We start from the raw sequence: 19,068 nt of genomic DNA on the forward strand, positions 1-19,068 counted from the left end.
TCCTGGCATCTCCTCACTATCTGGGTCCAGGCCCGGGTCCTCCCTGCAGACTCCCTCCCCTCCAGCCCACAAGGACTCCAGCCTGCTGGCTGGTGATAGCTGGATGAGCAGTAAGAAGTTAACGCCAGGTCAGCCTCGGGCCCCAGGGTTCCCTGGGCACAGGCTGACACTAGGAGCTGCTCTCCTTGGCCGGGGACAGCTCCAGCAGCTCAGGCTCCAGCCCTCCAATGAGCCGCCTCTCCTGGAGAGTAGCAAAGAATGGAGAAAGGCCTGCTTGAGAGGAAATGGAGAAAACATTGCCTGGTAGCTGCAGATTCAAACCCACCACACACACCACGGGGCTAGAGTGACTCACCTGGGCTCACACCAACTTCTGGCCAATGCGGGGACCATGCTCTGCAGACAGCAGTCCTCTAGCATGGCCCCAGCATTCAGCCGGTCGGTCACCTGTGGGCCATCCCCATGTGTGAGGAAGCAGGAGTCAGCCACCAAGTGTCTCCACATCGGAGCTTGCGGGTCAGACCTGTGGGCCAGGGGATGGGAGCAGGGCTGAGGGTAGGGGCTGAATGTGTGGCTCTGTCCCTGTGTTGCCTTCCACAGAGGAGCAAGGCCTCAGGCTGAGGAAGGAGGGGCACGCTGGAACAGCCTAGTCTCCTCCCCGTGGATTCCCCCAAACCCATAACATTCTTCCATAGGGGCTGAGAACGCAGTGCCCCGTCCCTGACAGGGATGAAAAGTGAACCCCTCAGGTCAGGAGAGGCAGAGTTGAGGTTCTGCCACTTCCTGTCCCTGGGGAGCCACTCAAGTTACCAGGGCTACCGGCTGAAATAAATCTTTTCCGGGTAGGGCCAAGGGCAGTGTGTTGCCAAGGCAACTGATGTAGGCCAGTTGTGTGACTCCAGGCTTGTCCTGGTACTCAGTGGGTCCAATCACCTGGCATTGATCACCTGGCATTGATCAGCACCCACCCCACCCCTGAGGCTTGCCCAGGCCCTCAGATCCCTGCTCGTCCTGCCTTTCCTGCCCATGTGTCACCCAGCACCCAAGGTTCAGTGACACAGGGTGGTTTGGAGCTGGTCACTGTCATAGCAGCTGTGATTTCACAAGGAAGGGTGCTGCAGGGGGACCTGGTTGATGGGGAGTGGGAAGGGGAAGGTATAAAGAGATCTTCCTCAGGTATCTTCAAGCCTCAGGGAGTAAAAAAGACTCCTGGGCCCGGAGTGCAGCAGGGACAGGGGCCCTTTGGTGGCCTCTTTGAGGCAGCAGCAGGACTGGGAGGGGGAGGGGTGTGCACATGTCCTTTGTGTCCCTGCCCCTTTGCACATGGTGCCTGTATCAAGGCCCTTGGCCACGTGGGGCTATGGCCTTGAACACAGTCCGGTTTTGTTGGCCACTTACGGAGCCATTGCCTCTGTGGCCAACACCCAACACTGGGCAGTTGCCGAGCCCCGCCCCACAGCCCCCCTGCCCCACACCACCTGTGCTTCGAGCCTCTCCTGCACCCCAGTGGGGCTTTGGCTTACCAGAGGTCACCTGGAGCAGGCCCTGGGTCCCACCTGCCTGCTGGCTGGGTGCTGGTTGGTTCCCTGCATCTCCCTCTCAATGTGACCTTGAAATAGGTGTGTGAGGACCCCAGCTCCATGCACACAGCACTTGCCTCCCATATTCCCACTCACGTGGGGCCCCTTCCCCAGGAAGCAGGAAGTGTGGCGGGAAGCCCTGCCCACCCTGCTCAGGCTGCCCTGGCCCTTGGGCTAGGTTTGGGTCCTTGCATCTGTTCTCTTGTTCTGTCTTTGTCATATCTTGTTCCTTCCCTGAGGGAGCTCCTCCCTGAATGCCATCTTTATGGGGGCTGCATGTTGGCCTCTCCTCCCTGACCCTCGGCTTTCCCCTTTAGGCACCTTACTTGCCTTGGGTGATATCTCAGGGTCCTCTAAGGTCCCACCGGGTGTCACCTGCTGGTTTGTCTGGTGCACCTTCACCCCCATCCCCTTGGAGGGGGTCAGTGGTCCTTGGATCAGAACTGAGTGCAAAAATGTCCAATTCCCAGCCCAATCGCAATTTTTTCAAGAAGCAAAGGGTACCTCCACCAGGAAGTCCACACGTCCATGGTCAGAGCCTTCAGGTGGTCCCGGGGTAGTATTTTTGGGCAGTGGTGGCAAGGAGGGGCCCAGAGCAATGGGGCAGCTCGAGGGGGTCTTCCTGAGAGATGGCCTCTTCCTCCGAGGTCTCCTTCAGTGGCCACTTGACTGGGTTCCAGCGGGTATGGTCTGTGCACAGGGACTACCCCCTGAGCTTACTTAGCCCAAGTCACCTCCTATCACCCCAAACTCTCAAGAAAATCTCCAGCTCAGAAATAATCCAGAGCAGTGCTCAGTGGCAGTGGCTCCTTTGGTTACTTGGAAGGGCACAAAACCACTCCTGGATGGGAAGGGGGTACACACAGGAAGGACACCTACAGGCCGAGCGGGGCGTGGCAGGAGCCAGCAGGGTGCATGGAGGCCCCGTTCCAAAGCCCTCTAATCGCCAGCGCCACCACCGCTGCCACAAGACCGATCACTGGCCTCACACCGAGGCTTTCTCGGTTGCCCCGACGACGTGTCCGGACCGCAGTCAGCTGATCGGTAGAGACGCCCCCACGCTCTCTGCCCCTATAAAGGCTCAGTCTTGGGGTCGAGGCCGCCTCTCTTGGACTTCCCTACTCAAACTCCAGTTGTTCCCGGGCGACGTGAGGATTAGTCTCGTGGGGTGGGGGTTCCTGAGCGGTCGGCGGAGGGAGGGAGGTAGTGGGGAGCCCAGGCCAGGGGCAACAGTCACCGGGACACTCGCTGTGCGCAGAGTCCTTGCCCCAAACTTCCAGTCAGGAGCCCGGGAGAGACGCTGGGCATCAAGACGGGTGGCAGCCTGCCCGGCCGCTGCTCCCGGCCCGCCGAGTTCGCCACCTCACCCCCACCCCTGCTGGCCTCTCCCCGTGCTCAAGACACGAGACCCAGCCGTCTCTGCCTCTTCTGCAGCCACTTTATTGCCTTCGCCCCTGAATGAAGCCCGCAGGCGGCGGCCCCGGGGAGAGCCGGGAATGGCCGCCGTGCCCCTCAGCCAGCCGCTGCCCTGGGCCTGCCCTGCCGACGTGCGGCTCTGCGGCCACCTGCGCGCAGACCCGCCGCGTCCCGAGTGTTCCGAGAGCGAGCAGAAGTTTCGCGCGTGCCGAGCCCGGCCCCAGAGCAGCCTGAGCCTGGCGGGTGCGTGCACCACCAGCAAGTGCGCAGACGCGCGCCAGCACCACCTGATCGTCCTCTACACCCGCGACAGCAGCCTGCGCGTGGCGGCGGCAGGCGAGGCGGAGCAGCAGGCGTGATACAACACCCTGCTCGAGGAGCGCGGTGATGCCGGTGAGGCCCGAGCCCCGGGCTTCCGGGGGCCTCGGGGGCTTCTGGCTGTGGTTTCTCCGTGGCTCGCCCCTCCCCCAGGTCGCCGAAAGTTCAAACATTAAAGGGGCAGGTTTAGAGTTCTCCGGGCACAGGCCCGGCGCGGTGGCTCACGCCTATAATCCCATTAGTTTGGGAGGCCAACGCGGGCGTATCACCTGAGGTCAGGAGTTCGAGACCAGCCTGGCCAACATGGTGAAACCCCATCTCTACTAAAAATACAAAAATTAGCCGGGCGTGGTGGCACATGCCTGTAATCCCAGCTACTCAGGAGACTGAGGCAGGAGAATCGCTTGAACCGGGGAAGCGGAGGTTGCAGTGAGCCAAGATCAACCACTGCACTCCTAGGTAACAGAGCTAGACTCTGTCTCAAAAAAAAAAAAAAAAAAAAAAGAGTTCTCCAGGCACAATGACGAGGCCCAGGTGCTCAGGGACCCTCCTATGAGCACCTTCAGACTCCCTGTCCCCCATCCCTGAGACCCCAGCTTCTGCGGACCAGTCAAGTGGCCTGAGCCGTCCGGGGTGTCTGGGAGAGGGGATCGAGCAAGCAGCCCTTAAGACCTTGGCGAGGCTGGGGACAGCAGCCTTCTACCCTAAGGGGCGGGGTGGGGGCTACATAACCAAGGGAGCAGGCAGTGACTACGAGCCCATTCCTACAAGTCTGGGTTCAGGAGCCTGGACACAGGCCCAGGAGTGCCCATCGCGATGTGGGGGCTGGCTGGGGATGGGTAGGGACTCAGCGCTGCTCCTGCCCCCCTCAGAGCTGGCTAGGGAGTGAAGTGTGCACCAAGTTATCCGCCCCAGAGAGCCTCGGAACAGGCACCGCCAGGCCAGAGCCCCTGACGAGCTGCCTCAGCTACGTCGATCTGGACCTGGTCCTTTCTCTGGGGGCATTTGGTGACGTCCCCAGGGCCCGCACGCTCCGCCCGCATAGCTATGCAGTGAGGAGACCTGAGACCCAGGCAGCTCTCTCCTGCTGACTGATGGGGGGGTGGTTGAGGGAGGGACTGGAGGGAATGGCATTGTAACGCCCCCGCCCTGCCTCCTAACTCCCCACCGTGTGAGGGGCTTTAAGGCCCAGATGCCACCTCGGACAAGTGACCTGCAGGGCAACAAGCTGGGGTCCTGCCCCTGTGTCCCTTCCAGCTGTGGCACCTAAGTCTTGAGTAGAAGGTTCTCCAAGAAGTTGGGCTATTTTATGGGAGAAAATTCTAGAACCTATCCCCGCCCAAACCACCGAGACTACACACTTCTGGGCTTTCTCAGCTGAAACCCTGATCCTGTTTCTCTACAGAGTTCGTGCAAGAATCTCTAGAGTCTCAGGTAGGCTGTGGCAGGGCCACCTTTCTGCCAGTGGTGACATTTACATGGACCGGCACCCTCCCCCACACACCTGCAGTGCATTCTTTGTGTCTCCTCTGAGCCAGACAACTACCCCACCCAGCCCAGAACTGAACTCCTGGAGCCCCAGCACAAGAGGTGTGGGGCTAGTGTCCCCTAAAAGTGAGGTGTCCCTACTTACTCCCCCGCCTGCTTCCTATACATTCAGCCCTGCACTGCCATGCAGACCACCCACCCACTCATTAAAGGGGCTCTGCCCAGTCAGCCCAGAAATGCCTTAGGTCATGGATACCCTCGCCCTCCGCCTAACACAGCAGGGGGTGATCTGCAGTGAGACAGAAAGAGACCCCATTCCTGCCTCTATGACTTACTCTGCTCCCAGCCACACGGAGCCTGTTTTGCAAACCAACACTGTTTTATTGTCAACACAACCAGCCCACTCTGCCCTGAGAAGGCTATGGACAATGGGTGTCTGGGGTCTGTGGGAGAGAGAGGTCAGCACCCTGAGAACTGCTGGGGCTACCACAGGGGCTGGGTGGGTCAGAGGTATGGTCTGGGGGGCCAACCGCGGAGGAGCTGGGCCTAGGCTCCCCCTGGCTCATCTGCAGCAGGCCAGTGAGAGCGATCAGCTCCGGCCCGCTGAGCCAGGCAGTGGAGGGGCCCCGGGAGGGTGATGGGCGGGGGAGCACCCTGGCAGACATGATGGGGGGTGGCGGCAGCAGTTTCAGGGAGCCCATCATCTGAGAAGAGAGAATGGAATGTGTTTCCCGCCAGGCAAGCCTGGAGGCTGGGGTAAGGACAGGGAGGGGAAAGAGCTCTCACCTGCTGGGGGGCCTTGGACAGGTACAGGGGAACACGCTGCCCCCGGGGCAGCAGAGGGTCCGAGAGGAAGACATCTTCACAGCACACCACCGGGAACCCTAGGAGGAAACACCACTAGGGTGGCGGGCTGCGGGCTCCCACCCCTGGGCACTGGTTCCCAGAGGAGTTGGGGCAGCCTTGCGCCCCCGGGGGACCAAGGGAGGTACCTGCATCTGGGGGCGCCTGCTGTCCATTCCAGTGCCCTGTGGCAGGGGCCACGGGCCTGAGACCCCTGCCCGAAGCTGCTTCATACAGCGGCCAGAACGAGGGGTGACACAGCGTCCGGCCTGAGAACGAGGCTCCTGAGCTACAGTTGGCCCCCTAGGATGAGGAGGACAGAGCACTGGAGCCTCAGGCCACCGCACAGCTCCCTGAGCACCCCAGCCAGTCCCACAGGTTTGCCCCCAACTCACCCACACCGGCCGAGGTCCTGCTTTGGCTTCATACTTGGGGTCCCAGGGCGCTAGTGGAGTCATCCTCGAGGGGGCCACCTCCCAGGCCACCTGGAGGGAACGGGGATCTGGGGGGACGCTTGGGGATTATAACAGGCTCACAGTCAGTGAGAGGCTGTTAGGGGTAGTAGAGGCAGCAGGGCCCGTCCTACCTGGGGCTCCGGGGGGCTGCTCAGTGGCCGGGCCTGGCAGGTGGTGGGGCAGCAGCAGCTGCTCTCTCCAGATCCAGGAAGGGCTACGGGATGGGGGCTGTGGGCTGGAGGGGCAGGGACTGAGGCTGCAGCCACACCGCCCCCACGCACCCTCCCCTGGAGCCCAAGGGTGCCTGGTGCAAGGGAGACCGAGGGACCCAATCTCCAGCAGGGACAATGGAGAAGCCTCCGTAGAGCGCGTGGTGAAGGCATGGAGGCCCCCAGTCGCTGTCCCCCCACGGCTCCGTCCGAGCCCCTCACCTGTCCCATGGGGGTGTCCCCAGCTCCCTGGGGGCGTCTGCTCCGGCGCTCCAGGGCTCGCCCTGGTCCTTGCCCGCCGGAAGGCCTGGTCCCTCGGGCGCCTCCTCCGGGCCCGCGCCCCACCGCGGCGGCGACCAGGGCAACATTCCGCGTTCCCGAGCGCAGGACGGTACCGCCGTGTCCCCGCCGCCCGGCCCGGCCCTTTCAGCCTCCCTCCGCGGCGCGGCGCGAACGTGCCCTCCTGGCGAACCCACCACAGAGGCCTCGCGGCGACGCCGGCGCCCTGTGCGTCTCCCGGCCACGTGGCGCGTGCCCCCGCCGGGCTCGCGCGGGCGCCCCCTGGCGACTGGGCGGTGAATTCCGGAAACAGAGGCCCCCCCAACAACCCCGCGACGCACGTGCTCTCAGACACAGTTACACCTGAGGGCCACCCAGAGGGCTTCTGGCTTCTGTTTATTGCGGCTGACACGACACCTGCGACACCCGCGGTCCTTCCACCCAGACCCTCGACCCCAGAGGCAGCCAGGCCCGCAGGCCAAGGGTGCCCAGGCCCAGGCCACCCTCACCAAGTGCTTGTCTGAGAGCGCGGAGCCCAGGCGCGTCTTCTGCTCCCGGGGTCCCGGGCGGGGTGGGCCCTGTGCCCCCACCTTCACCCCTAAGGCCGGTCCAGCAGGGCGTGGACGACAGCAGCGATGTAGGGGAGGCCCCTTCCCGGGGCCCCCTCCTCTTCCAGGATGTGGTGGGGCTGGCACAGTGACTCCTGGGGGAAGGGGCCGGGTTAGCTTCCCCACGGTGCCCCCCGCGGCTTCCGGCCTGTGGCAGGGGGTCGGGGGCAGACCCGAGCATCACCCTGCGCTCGGGGCTCGGCGACAAATGAGACGCAAGAAAGCTGTCAGCGATAACAGAAGGGAGATGACACGGGGGGTTGGCGGAGGCTCCGGGAGCATGAGAGGCCGGCATCTCAGGAGGGAGATGCTGGTGGGCACAGAGCCATGGCCACAGCCACCAACACGCGGAGCAGACGCGCGCGCACATACACACACATAGGCAGGGCGGCCACGGTCTGTACAGTTTATACACAGAGATAGGGACCCGGCCTGGGCCCCGAACCCCTACAAATATAGATCCTCTCTACAAAATAGAGATAATTTAGCCCCCCCATAGCAGCTGTTGGGGGGGAAGGGGAGGGCACAGGAGGAAGGGGGAGACTCCAGCTCCTGCCACCCCTCACGGGGTACAGAGGGCAGGGGCAGGGCCGGCGGGGACATGAAGGCACCGTCAGCACTGAGAGGTGGGGACTCGTGGGGCTACTGGAGGGAGGCCAGAGGCTGGGGGCCCAGGGTCTGGGGGCACCAGAGTGGGGCCTCTGAGGTCAGTGTCTGTGAAGGGGGTGCACTAGTGTCTTTGGTTGGGGCTGAAGGCACCGCAGGTGGGGTCGGGTGGAGCAGGGACCTTATAAATAGAGAGGAAGGGAAAGGGGTGAGGGAGGGCCGATTTTGGGGCCTAGGAACCCAGGAGCCGAGTGTAGGTGACATAGAGCAGCAGCATGAGGACCACGTAGAAGACGACGAAGCCGCCCAGACCAGAGGGGGGCCAGAGGGGCGGTAAGGCCTTGCCCCCCACCCGCTTCACGGCCTCCAGCGCGGTCCGCAGCCCCCGGGCAGTGCCCTGGAGGAGATCCGAGGGCGAGCACAGGTCAGCCTGGGGGAGAGGAGAGCAGGTGGACAAGGACAAGGGACAGACGTCAGCAGCAGCAGCAGGACAGTCCCTCCCACCCCTGCCCTCACGTGCTGGGGCCAGAACCACGCCCACATGCCGACGTGCTGGGCAGGGGGAGCGCAGTGCAGGAGGAGTGCAGGGCAGGGCATGTGCAGGACAGGTGACATGCAGGACAAGATGGGGCCTGCAGGGCAGGGGATGTGTAGGACAGGTGACATGCAGGGCAGGGGGCATGCAGGGCAGGGGGCATGCTGGGCAGGGCAGGGGCAGCCTGTGCCTTCATCTGAGAGCAGACACCTGCTGCAAATGGAAGCCCACCATCCATGCCACATGCTCGGCTGAGCCCGGCATGCCACCACTCTTTAGAAAGCAGCCCCCATACCTCAGGCACCCCCATTTTTCGACAGGCTTCTAGAAAACTCTCCACATTCTTCCGAGCCTTGAGGGCACTGAGTTTTGGCTGGGGTGGGTGAAAGAAGAAAATGTGGTAAGGGAGAGGCCACAGGCGCCCCGGCCCATCCCCCACCTCTTCCCCGGCCCCAACTGACCACAGCAGGGGAGGGCACATGGATGAAGGGCACGGAGCGCGGCCGTAGCTGGTTGGCCAGCTGGCACAGGATGACCCCACTGGCCAGAGCCTCGGCCAGGTCCTCAGGCAGGGGCCGCTGCAGCCGGGACTCAAGGACCTGGCAGTGTAGACCACATAGAGCAGGGGTCAGGGAAGGAGAGGCATCTGGGAGGCAGGGAGAGTGGGGGGCTCAGGGCTAGCAGGGAACTTGTGCCTGTCCCTTCCTGTCCTCAGGGGAGGTGCCAGAGTGGGCACAGAGGATGTGGAGGGAGGCTGGTTCCAAGGACAGCAACGCAAGGAGGTGCCCGGCCCAGGCCCCTGCCCACGCAGCTCCCGCCTCTGCTCACCTGGCGCAGCTGAGTCATTAAGTCCTTCTCATCTGGAACCTGGGGGTACCGCCGAGGTCTCAGGACAGAGTCTGGTGAGGAAGGGCCTAGGAGAAAAAGGGGGGCATGGGGCTGCCTCCACTGCTCACCACTGACTCTGTAGCTGGGTCCCAGTGGCCTGGCACCTACACCTCCTGCCTCTCTGCTTGTGGGATTTTTTTTTATTTCATGGAGATGGGGTCTCGCTATGTTGCCCAGGCTGGTCTTGAATTCCTGGGCTCAAGCGATCCTCCCACCTGGGCCTCCTAAAGTGCTGCGATTACAGGTGTGAGCCACCACACCCGGCTTGCTTGTGGGATTTTCAACGCAAAGGTACAACAGACCCAGAGGGCTCCCAGGGCAGAAGGGTGATGTAGCAGTTGGTGCTGGCAAGCACTGGGTCAGCACTGGGGAGGGCAGGACACCCACCTGAGCCACTCTGAGAGGAGGAACGGAAGAGGAAGCTGTTTGGTCTCTGAATGGAGCCAAGTGGCCGTGGAGCAGGTGCTGTCGCTGGGGCCGGAACCAGGGACACAGCGACAGGGGCAGGTGAGACAGGCATCCCCTCTGTGTCCCTCTCTCCCAACCAGCCCTCACCAACACAGGCCCCATCCTCCTCCCAAAATCCCTGTCCCACCTGGTCCAGCTATGGGAAGGGGCTCTTGGGAGGCGGGGGCAGGGGCGGGGGCTCCCTGCCCCGCTGCAGCCCCTGCTTGGGAGGCACTGGACTTAGGCGGGCCGCTGAGGAGAGACAGAAGGGAATTAAGAGGGATGGTCATAGGAAGAGAAGTGGGGAGGGGATGCTGGCAGGAAACCTACTTGTGCATGGCTTGAGTGGACACGGCGGCGGCCCCTCCCACAACAGCCCTGAGCCCTGGCTTCAAGAGGCTGGAACAAGGAGAGGTGGGGTCAGCTAGCCCCAAGGCAGAATGGCTCAGCGGGGCTCGGTGGCCCCATTTCCAGGGCTCAGTGTCCAGCAACAGCCCCGGGCGGCCCTGGGTCCCACCTATCCTTCCTCGGGGCCCCCCACGCCCCGCTCTGCTGCTGCTGCCGCCGTTCCCGCTCCTGCCACAGCTGCAAGGTGTCCGGGCGCCGCCGCTCCTCCCCTGCCGGCTCCTCCCGCCTGAGGGACCAAGACAGGGCAAGAGGGGCAGACCCCGGGGTCAGGGAAGGAGGCGGCTGGGGGGTGGGAGGATCGGGCAGTGGCGTCAGTTTGGGGGCTTGGGGTACCTGCTGCTTGGTGCCCTCTCCCTGTCCCCTGCCCCAGGGCTTAATTCAGGTGGTCGCTGCTCCTAAGGAGAGAACAGCAGAGCAGCTGAGGGCAGGCCTGTGCCCACGCCTGCCCTGTCCCCTCCTCCAGCTCCCCTCCCTTGGGAGAGGCATAGCTGGGCTCTCACCTCCACAGTGCCTCGCTCTTCATCCTCCCCGGGGACGTGGCTGTCGATGAAGTCAATCTGCACAGGGTCTCCGTCCGCTGGGGAGGCCAGCATGTCAGCAAGTGAGCGGGGACCCAGGCCCTGGTCCAGCCCAGCTCCCGGCCAGCCCTGCTACTCACCTGAGCCATCCTCCTTGCGTTCTCTGGGCCCCCGGGGCTCCCGGGCCAGCTCTGAGATCCGGAATGACAGCTCTGAAAATTCATCTGTTGACTATAAAGGCAGAGGCAGAGATGGGAGATGGCCTCTCTGTACATGGGGGCTCAGGACCTGGGGGGTCCTGTGTGGGACTAAGCTCAGGGTCTCTGCTGAGCCAGCCCTTCCCTGGGATGCTGGGCAGAGGGAAGGAAGAGGACAGCTCCAGCCTCTGCCTGGCACCCTGCAATTTGGAGGTCCCCAGTTCAGAGGTGCTCTCCCAGGGCTGACACCCTCAATCTCCCATGGACAGGATGCCCTTACCTCATTTCCAGACCACCTCTTGCTGCCACTATCAACGCTGTGGAAGCCTGAGTCCAGCCCACCATCGTACCGATGTCCCGGAAATAGATCCTCTGCAGGGCTGGGGCCAGCCAGGCGGATCTGGTCAGCCTGATGCTGGACAACAGCCCCCCATCCTCCTGCCAGAAAGCAGGGGGTGCCTGGGGCCGGGAAGGGGCATTCAGTATCCCAGGGCTTCCTTCCTCCCCACCTAGGACTTACCAGGGACTGAAACTCGGGGGCCGAGAAGGGGCCAGGTCCCCCAGGGCCGACCCACGCTGCCCGGCCTCTGTGGACAAGTACTTGAAGATGTGAAGTTTCCCCTTCAGGCAGACCTGTGTGCGGGGCAGCACACGCCAGGGAGTTGGCAGGGAGGGCAGCTCCCCGGATCCTGCTCAGCTATCCAAGGGGACCAACCCCACTCCTGCCTAGCCACACCCCTGTCCTCGTGGCCCCCCAGGCACCTGCCTCACCTGGGCAGGTGGACTCTGCAGAGGGTTGCTGTCCAGCAGAATGACCTGCAGGTGCCTCAGGCGGCAGAAGGAGACTGGGATTCGGGAGACGCGGTTACAGGAGAAATCCAGGCGGACCAGAGGGAGGTCCCCCAGCTCTGGAACAGGTGGGCAAGGGAAAAGTCAGGAACATGCTCAGGGCTGTGGCCTCGCGCTCACTCCCTCACCCTTGGCTCCAGCTGGCCAGTCACCCTGGGCCCAGCACAGCCTCTCCCCTGGGTGGCTCAAGTCATTCCCCGGGAGAAACCTCCCTGCTCCTCTCTCCACATGATTCTGGTCCACGGTCTAAGCGAGCCTCCCTGAGAGGGCCCATCTGGACATCAGCTCAGCTTCCCCGGGAAGGCCCATCCGGACGTCAGGTCCCGCCCAGCCCTGTCTGTCCTCCTCATCTCCTCGCCTGCCCACTCCACACTTGAACCCACCCTCCATTTTCAAATGATCAGCACAAGGCACAAACCCTGTTCAAACACCTCCTGTGACATGCAACCAGGGCTGCCGATGTTGAGCGGATTGTGGCCGCCCGGGAGTCCCCTTTCCCCAGCACGGGCCCAGCACTGCACCCTGCATGAAATGCTGCCTGCCCACAGGGAAAGGTGCCTTTTGCTCATCTTAAAAAGGCACAGTCTGGCACCGGCGCGGTGGCTCACGCCTGTAATCCCAGCAATTTGGGAGGCCGAGGCGGGTGGATCACAAGGTCAAGAGATTGAGACCACCCTGGCTAACATGGTGAAACCCTGTCTTTACTAAAAATACAAAAAATTAGCCGGGTGTGGTGGCGGACGCCTGTGGTCCCAGCTACTTGGGAGGCTGAGGCAGGAGAATGGCGTGAACCTGGGAGGCGGAGCTTGCAGTGAGCCGAGATCGCGCCACTGCACTCCAGCCTGGGTGACAGAGCGAGACTCCGTCTCAAAAAAAAAAAAAAGGCACAGTCTGGATTCATGGCGGCCCTAAGCACAGAATAAAACCCACAGCTCCCTAACCCAGCATGAGGAAGGCTTCCACAACCTGGCTCCACCCGCGTTTCCCACCTCACTGCCCACCCCTCCGGGCCCTCAGCTTCTGAGCCTTCCCAGGTGCTGTTTGCTCAGCTGGGAGAACTCCATTTTCCCCATCCATGCATCTTTCAAGGTTCAGCTCAAGCATTACCACCTCCTCGGTGGATCGTTCCAGACATCCCAGATTGGATGGAACTCATTGCTCTTGCCTCTGTCCCCAGGACATCTTGCTTGGATTTCTTTTTATGGCCCAGAGAGAGCCCTTCCTACCCCTTTTGACTGGGAAGGAAGAGGGCAGGTGCAGAAAGGGTCAGGGAGTAGGGAGACAGGGAATGTAGATGACCACTTCACTCCCTCCTTGTTCTTCAAAACCAAGTTCACACTTGAGCATGGCACAGGCCTTCCTGCCATGCCTGGTTCACCTTCCTAACCCCATGCTTTGCACATGCTGGGTCCTCTGCCTGGATGCAGAAGGGTGGGGAATTCTCCTTCAATGTTCGGCTCCCACTGCGCCTGCGCCTCTGGTGAAGTCTTCCCCAGGCCCCCCACGCAGAGTCCAGTGCCACCTCCCTCTAGCCCCCGTCTGGGGAACCCCCTGTCAGAACTTCCCTATGACTGTCTCTCCTCAAGAAGCCATTAAATCCCTAAGAGATGGCCCCAGATCTTAGTCACATCACCCGCATCTACCTGATCCCAACACAGGAATCATACACACATCACACACACACACACACACACGCGCGCGAAAACCACACACACGCAAACAACACACATACACACAGACACAAACAACATGCACAACACACACATAAACATACACAACACATACACACAACCCACACAACACACACCTAAACACACACAACACATACAACACACACAACACAGACCTAAACACACACAACACATACAACAGACATACACACAACACACACACAAAGACACACACAGACACAAACACAGACACATGCACACACAGACACACACACGACAACACAGACATAAACAACACACACACAAACACAGACACACAAACACACATACACATGCACACACAAACATAAATAACACAGACATAAACACAACAGACACAGACACACATACACATGCACATAGACACACACATGCACATAGACACACAGACACATGCACAGACACAACACACACACACAAACACACACACACAGACACACACATGCACGCAGACACAAGACATAACACACACAGACACACACACATGCTGCTGCCTGCTGAACAAAAGGCATGCCTGCTTTGGGGCAGAGGCTATCAGTGCATCACAACAAGCACATTAAATGGGCCACCTGGGCTCTGGCACTGGCCCTGGCATCTCCGGGAGGAGTGGCGGAGCATCCCGACTCAGGTGTTTGAGAGCCCCTGCTGGGGTGAGCAGGGCTGCTGGGTGACCTTGAAGGCCCCTTCTGACCTTGCTAGTCTACCTGGAGCTCATGCACCCACCAGCTCCCCTTCTGTGCCTGTGTCCACGTTTCTAACAGAGCTGCTCATCTGCGCCCTGCCAGCATCAGAGGGTTGCTAGGTCAAGATCAAATCAGATCGTTTACAGTTTGTTTTATATACTGCAAAAGCCTGGGCAATGAAGGTGTAATTCTCCTCTGAAGATTCCTGGCCTGTAACTTCTTCAAAGCACATACACTGTTATGGACTGAAATGTGTCACCCAAAAAGTCCTCTGCTGAAATCCTAACCCCCAAAGTGATGGGATTAGGAAGCAAGGCCTTAGGGAAGGAATTGAGATCATGAGGGTGGAGCCCTCATCAGTGAGATTTGTGCTCCTTTATCAAAGAGGCCCCAGAGGGCTGTCTCTGCTCTCCGCCATCGGAGAGTACCACGAGGAGCCGGCAGTCTGCAGCCAGGAAAAGCACCCTGCCAGAAGCTGACCATGGAAGCACCCAGATCCTGAACTTCAGCTTCCAGAACTGTGAAAAATGAATGCCTGCCATGTATAAGCTACCCGGTCTGCAGTGTTTTCGTTACCGCAGCCTGAGCCAACTGGGACGCACATACAAACACCTCCTCTCCAGTTCTTCATTCTTCTCACCTTCGGGCAGCGTACTGAGCTGGTTCCTCCGGACATTGAGGTCCCGCAGGGAAGAGAGGCCACACAGTTCCGAGGGCAGGGATTGGAGCTCGTTGCTGCTCACGTCCTGGTATCAGGAAGGCAGTGGGAAGGGGCCATGAGACCAGGCCCAGCAGAACGCACCCTCCCATCTCTGTCTTTGCTCCAGGCCCTCCCCAACCTCCCCCTAGAAGGTCCCGCTGCCTGGCTCAGGGGTCCCTTTCCTGGTCCCGTCCCCATCCTCACAAGCTGTCGCAGGCTTCCCAGGGTGCCGATGTCAGGGGGCAGGGCTCCCAGCTTGTTGTTGCTGACGATGAGGACCCTCAGGGGCAGCTGGCAGATGTAGGGTGGCAGCAGCGACAGCTGGTTTCGGCTGTGGAAGGGAGAAAGGCAGCGGACTGGCTCCCCAGGCATGGCATCCCAGCACTGCCATCCTCTCGGGGTCACTGGGTGGGTCACTCAGTAGTACTTGAGACTGAGAAGCACACGCTCCCACGTGGCCCTGGCTCGGCCTCCCTACCTGAGGTTGAGGTAGGTGAGGGCTGTGAGATTCCCCAAGGCTGGGTTCAGGCATCTCAGGCAATTGTGGTAGAGGCTCAGGCCCTCCAGGGACACCAGCTGGCACGCCGCCTCGGGCACCTCGGGAAACCGGTTCCGGGACAGGTCTGGGGAAAAGGAGGTGTCGGGGAGAGTTGCGGAAAGGCCCAGCCCGGACAGGACCTTCAGTCCCCCCCGAGCCGGCTGCCCACTCCCTCACCTCCACACCTAAAGATTCAAGGCCATCAATGTGGCCTCCCAGGAGAGATAACAAAGCCTTCTGCCAACGGGAGCACATTCCAGGCGTGACCAGAATGGCACAGGGAAGGCAAAGGCCTTAGCGTCACTGGGCTAGAGAAGCCTCAGACTTGGGGGTTGGGGAATGTCAATGGAGGGCTATCCTGGAGAGCAGCTGGAATCTCTAACTCCTGTGGTTCCTGTTCAGAGATGCCAGGTGAGGCGGAGGACAGAAGGTGAGAGGAGGGGTCAGTGCTCATGGGAAAACAGTAAGGCGAGGGGCTGGGGGGCTCCCGGAGGGAAGATGGGAAACCCTTGGGGCAAACCACAGGGAGTGCCCATCCCTCCTCGGGGCCCTTCTTCCCTACTCCAGTGTGTTTTCAACATGGGAAAAACCACAGGTCACTCTATCTTGGTTCTAGAGATAAAGTCCCCAACACCGGACGAGTTTTTCGCCAGCCCCAAGGACCAGCAAGCCAGGTCCAAAGAACCATAAAGTTACCGATTCCCAAGGGCTGGGAGGGAAGGTCAAGAAGACCTGGTTGGAGATGGGAGCTGGAGTTCCCAGGTCCCTCCCATCTGGGCTTCTCTGGCCCAGGGCAGGCATCCTTCCTACCCTCTGCTAGCCCTAGCAGCCCGGCTCTGCTTCCTCTCTTACTGACACAGACTTCAAGAGATCAGCAACTGTGTGAGCATCTCAGGCATCGCGAGGGTGGAAAGTGTGGGAGGGGGCTGGGGTCTACAATCGCCCTCTTATCTGGAGCACTGCCTTGCTATGCGGAGGCTGGCAGCCTCGGGATTCCCTGTAGCATGGAGCCACTAACGGCTTAGACCTGGAGAAGCCTGCCTTTCTGTTTCCTCAGCCCAGCCTGTCCTGGGAGGGGCCCAGGGCCCTCGAGGGGGAGTCCCAGGCCACAGACCTGGTGAGCTTCTCCAAGGGCCCTTCTCAGGGAAGGGCAGGCCAGCAAAAGCAAGCAGAGGAGAGAAGCCGGGTATATCCCCCAAGGAAATGAGTCTTGTGACAGGAAATGAAGTAGAAACAATCTGTCAGGTTCTGGCTCTGGTAGGCCCCGTGTTTACCAGGGTGGATGACAGCCTGATGCCCCGGGACCCCTTTCTCTTCCTCTCTGCCCAGCCCTGGTGCACAGACAGAAGCCCTGGCCTTGGAGATGACCGTTCTGGAGAGGGTGGGGGGATGGCATCTGCCCCTCCCAGCCTCGCCTCCACCTGCCCGCTTTCTCTGCAAATGTGTTTGTGTGTGTGCATGTGGACGAAGGGGGTGGAGACCGAGTTCTCAGAGTTCTGATGGGGTAGGCGGTGGCGGGGACAAAAGCTAGGAGCGGAAGGGAGCTCAGGCAGGAGGCAGGGCACTGGGGGCACAGGATGTGGTCTGGGAGAGAATGAGCTGCACTTCTCCTTTGCAAGATGGCCCCTCCCCGCCACCTCAGGATTCTTCCTACTATCACCCCAGGGAGCCTAGTCCAAGGGAGATCAGGGACCCAAGACATAGGCGACACGCAGCGAAGACACTCAGAAAGAGATGGGAGACGGGAGGGGAAGGCTCAAGGCAGTCCGGGCAGCAAGGCACTGATGCTTTTCGTCTGCTTGGAGGGCGAGGAGAGATGGAGGGCAGGGTATGGGCAACTGTATGTTTTTGTCACTTCCCCTTTCTGTCCCTGCTTGGGGAGAGGGGACAGAGGAGAGAATTCTGGACAAGAGGGACCCCACTTGGCCTAGAACCTGGGCCCTGTGTAGAGAGTGGGGCAGAGGAGGGTTCTTGGGAAGCTGGGATTTCCGCCCCCCCCGCAAGCTCACAGGAGCAAGGCTGCACCCTGAGCCGGAATGCTGGGGGAGGAGGGTGCAGGGGGCGGGAGCTGGGAGGGGCCGGGGAGCTCCGGGTAGTTTTCCCCAAGAGTCCACACAGGGAGAGACAGCCTAAGGAAGTAAAGAATAACATTTGGTCTTTGTCAAAAAACAACCAAGGGGGAGGGGAAGGGAACAGACAGTGAGTGTCACACAGCTGCTGAGGTCAATCTGGAGTGTGGGGTTAGGTGGGGGTGGGAGGGAACAGGGCTGTAAGGGGCAGGAATGGCTCCTGGAGCTCACTCATTCCCCATCTCAAGTGTTGCAGAGCAGGCGAGATCAGTGGGGAGGTTTCGACTGGTTCTCCCCAGAAGAGGGAAGAGGGTGTGTGCCAGTGCCGGCCTGAGTGTTCCCAGGTGAGCAGGCACCTGCTTAGGGAGAAGTAAGCACTATCCTCCAGCTCTGGTCCCCCACCGTGCAGATGAGAGGAGGAAGAGGCCTAGGCTGGGGTGAGGCTTCGGGAATGCAGTCCTCCTCCCTGATCCTGATCCCCACCCCCAGCTGCCGGCCCAAGGTCATAGGCTGCCTCCTGAGTAGCTGAGGCTTGACTCACCTGTCACAGTTAAGTCCCCCACCCCCTACCATCCACAGACACCAGGGTGGAGGGTGCATGGTTGGACAGATCCTGCGGGTGGAGGCGTGGAAGGACAGTCTCTAGCTGGCCAGCACTCCCAGCTAGGAGATAAGATTTCCTTCCCTCCAGCAACGGTCTCAAGTCCCTCCCCCGGGGGAAAGCAGAAACTGAAATGGGAATTCTAAGATCCCTATGAGGTCACAGGCTCCACAGTGACCTCACAGGCTTAGGAAGGAGGAGGAGGAATCTCAGATAAGCGGGTTGGGGATAATAGGCGGAAGAGCTCAGGGAGAAAAGAGTGAGGGGAGGTAGAGATTTGCTTCTTTCCCATAGGCCGGAGAGCTGCGTGGACAGTGGAGAGGGCCAGGACCTTAGGGGGCGGGGTTGCGGCACAGAAAGCAGAAACCTCGGGCTTAGGGGCCAGTCACTGGGAAAGGGGTGCCCGGGGCTGCTCGGATCTCGGTGGGACGGGGGTTAAGAGGTGTAGATGAAGAGGGAGAGAAAGCAGTTATTAGAGGAGCTCGTGGGGACTGCTTCATAGACCGATTGGAGCTGAGGTTAAGAGATCATGTAAATAAGCCAACCAGGTGAGGGGCGGGACCATCCTACAGGTGCGCAGATATGCAAATAAAGAGAAAGGAGGAATCTCTCCCAACGCTCGGAGGCGCAGGGCGTTCTGTGCAAACGAGAAGCACGTTCGTTGTCTAGGGGGTTCTCAAAGATGGGAGAGGGTGGCTGCACGTTTAGGGCAATCAGGAGGGGCAGCAACCCTGGCCGCCAGGTGAAGGGGCGGGCCCGACTCCCGGGCCGGGCGGGGCCCCGGGTGGGGCTATGCAAATGAGGGACCCGGTTGGGCCCGGGGCCCGGCTGCACTCACCAGCCTGGGTGATGTCTGACAGGTCGTAGCTACGGGCCGCGCCCCGGGGGAAGTGCTTCAAGCGCCGGTTAGACAGGTTCAGGGTCCCGGTGGCCACGGCCTCCTCTAGGGCCCGCTCTGCACTGCGTCTCCCCGGCAGACCTGGAGACCCGGGCACGGAGGTCGTGGCTGCCGCCTCCTCACCCCCAGCGGCAAGTGGAGTCGCTACGGCCGCCGCCATCCGCTCCCGGCGGCTCCCGCTGCCTGACTGACGGGACCGGCCGTCCCTCCTTCCCCCACCCCCTCC

General features: G+C 61.2%; 4 protein-coding genes across 8 annotated transcripts; 1 reads left to right on the top strand and 3 right to left on the bottom strand.

Annotated features, from left to right (window-relative positions):
• Positions 1-508: 508 nt before the first annotated feature.
• IRS3 (insulin receptor substrate 3) lies at positions 509-3,790 on the top strand. The gene has a single exon (XM_009453798.4). It carries the CDS (start codon positions 2,210-2,212, stop codon positions 3,353-3,355), a length of 1,146 nt encoding a protein of 381 aa, XP_009452073.1. The 5' UTR covers positions 509-2,209; the 3' UTR covers positions 3,356-3,790.
• A 1,372-nt stretch (positions 3,791-5,162) lies between these two features.
• SAP25 (Sin3A associated protein 25) lies at positions 5,163-6,835 on the bottom strand. 2 transcript variants are annotated; one of them, XM_003318654.5, is made up of 6 exons: positions 6,532-6,835; positions 6,232-6,314; positions 6,041-6,147; positions 5,795-5,948; positions 5,589-5,686; positions 5,163-5,506 (listed from the first exon to the last, which is right to left on the bottom strand). In XM_003318654.5, exons 1-6 carry the CDS (start codon positions 6,675-6,677, stop codon positions 5,222-5,224), a joined length of 873 nt encoding a protein of 290 aa, XP_003318702.2. In that variant the 5' UTR covers positions 6,678-6,835; the 3' UTR covers positions 5,163-5,221. The 2 variants fall into 2 exon arrangements, with proteins under 2 accessions (XP_003318702.2, XP_009452077.1); XM_009453802.2 differs by having other exon boundaries at positions 6,232-6,335.
• A 110-nt stretch (positions 6,836-6,945) lies between these two features.
• On the bottom strand, positions 6,946-7,566 carry LOC104007342 (collagen alpha-1(I) chain). The gene has a single exon (XM_009453801.3). The coding sequence runs from the start codon at positions 7,564-7,566 to the stop codon at positions 6,985-6,987; it is 582 nt and encodes a 193-aa protein (XP_009452076.1). The 3' UTR covers positions 6,946-6,984.
• LRCH4 (leucine rich repeats and calponin homology domain containing 4) lies at positions 6,946-19,002 on the bottom strand. Of its 4 annotated transcripts, XM_016946170.3 has the most exons (18): positions 18,783-19,002; positions 15,215-15,359; positions 14,941-15,067; positions 14,677-14,782; positions 11,567-11,703; positions 11,316-11,428; positions 11,076-11,175; positions 10,739-10,829; positions 10,581-10,657; positions 10,414-10,475; positions 10,190-10,306; positions 10,003-10,071; positions 9,821-9,924; positions 9,613-9,696; positions 9,166-9,251; positions 8,799-8,936; positions 8,633-8,710; positions 6,946-8,232 (listed from the first exon to the last, which is right to left on the bottom strand). In XM_016946170.3, exons 1-18 carry the CDS (start codon positions 19,000-19,002, stop codon positions 8,035-8,037), a joined length of 2,052 nt encoding a protein of 683 aa, XP_016801659.1. In that variant the 3' UTR covers positions 6,946-8,034. The 4 variants fall into 4 exon arrangements, with proteins under 4 accessions (XP_016801659.1, XP_016801661.1, XP_016801660.1 ...); XM_016946172.3 differs by lacking the exon at positions 10,190-10,306; XM_016946171.3 differs by lacking the exon at positions 10,003-10,071.
• Positions 19,003-19,068: the final 66 nt, after the last annotated feature.

The sequence above is a fragment of the Pan troglodytes genome, chromosome 6 (genome assembly GCF_028858775.2).
Source record: "Pan troglodytes isolate AG18354 chromosome 6, NHGRI_mPanTro3-v2.0_pri, whole genome shotgun sequence".
NCBI classification, from domain to species: domain Eukaryota; kingdom Metazoa; phylum Chordata; class Mammalia; order Primates; family Hominidae; genus Pan; species Pan troglodytes.

Bases quoted from the DNA above. Each gene is read 5' to 3' on its own strand.
- SAP25 (XM_009453802.2), bottom strand. From the start codon at position 6,677: ATGTTGCCCTGGTCGCCGCCGCGGTGGGGCGCGGGCCCGGAGGAGGCG. The intron at 6,148-6,231 runs GTAGGACGGGCC...GCGTCCCCCCAG, and splicing joins GCAGCCCCCCGGAGCCCCAG to ATCCCCGTTCCCTCCAGGTG. The intron at 5,949-6,040 runs GTGAGTTGGGGG...TCCTCATCCTAG, and splicing joins CAGGACCTCGGCCGGTGTGG to GGGGCCAACTGTAGCTCAGG.
- LRCH4 (XM_016946170.3), bottom strand. From the start codon at position 19,002: ATGGCGGCGGCCGTAGCGACTCCACTTGCCGCTGGGGGTGAGGAGGCG. The intron at 15,360-18,782 runs GTGAGTGCAGCC...CCTTTTCCCCAG, and splicing joins GTCAGACATCACCCAGGCTG to ACCTGTCCCGGAACCGGTTT. The intron at 10,830-11,075 runs GTAAGGGCATCC...CTGCCTTTATAG, and splicing joins AGAGGTGGTCTGGAAATGAG to TCAACAGATGAATTTTCAGA.
- LOC104007342 (XM_009453801.3), bottom strand. From the start codon at position 7,566: ATGTGCGCGCGCGTCTGCTCCGCGTGTTGGTGGCTGTGGCCATGGCTC.
- IRS3 (XM_009453798.4), top strand. From the start codon at position 2,210: ATGGCCTCTTCCTCCGAGGTCTCCTTCAGTGGCCACTTGACTGGGTTC.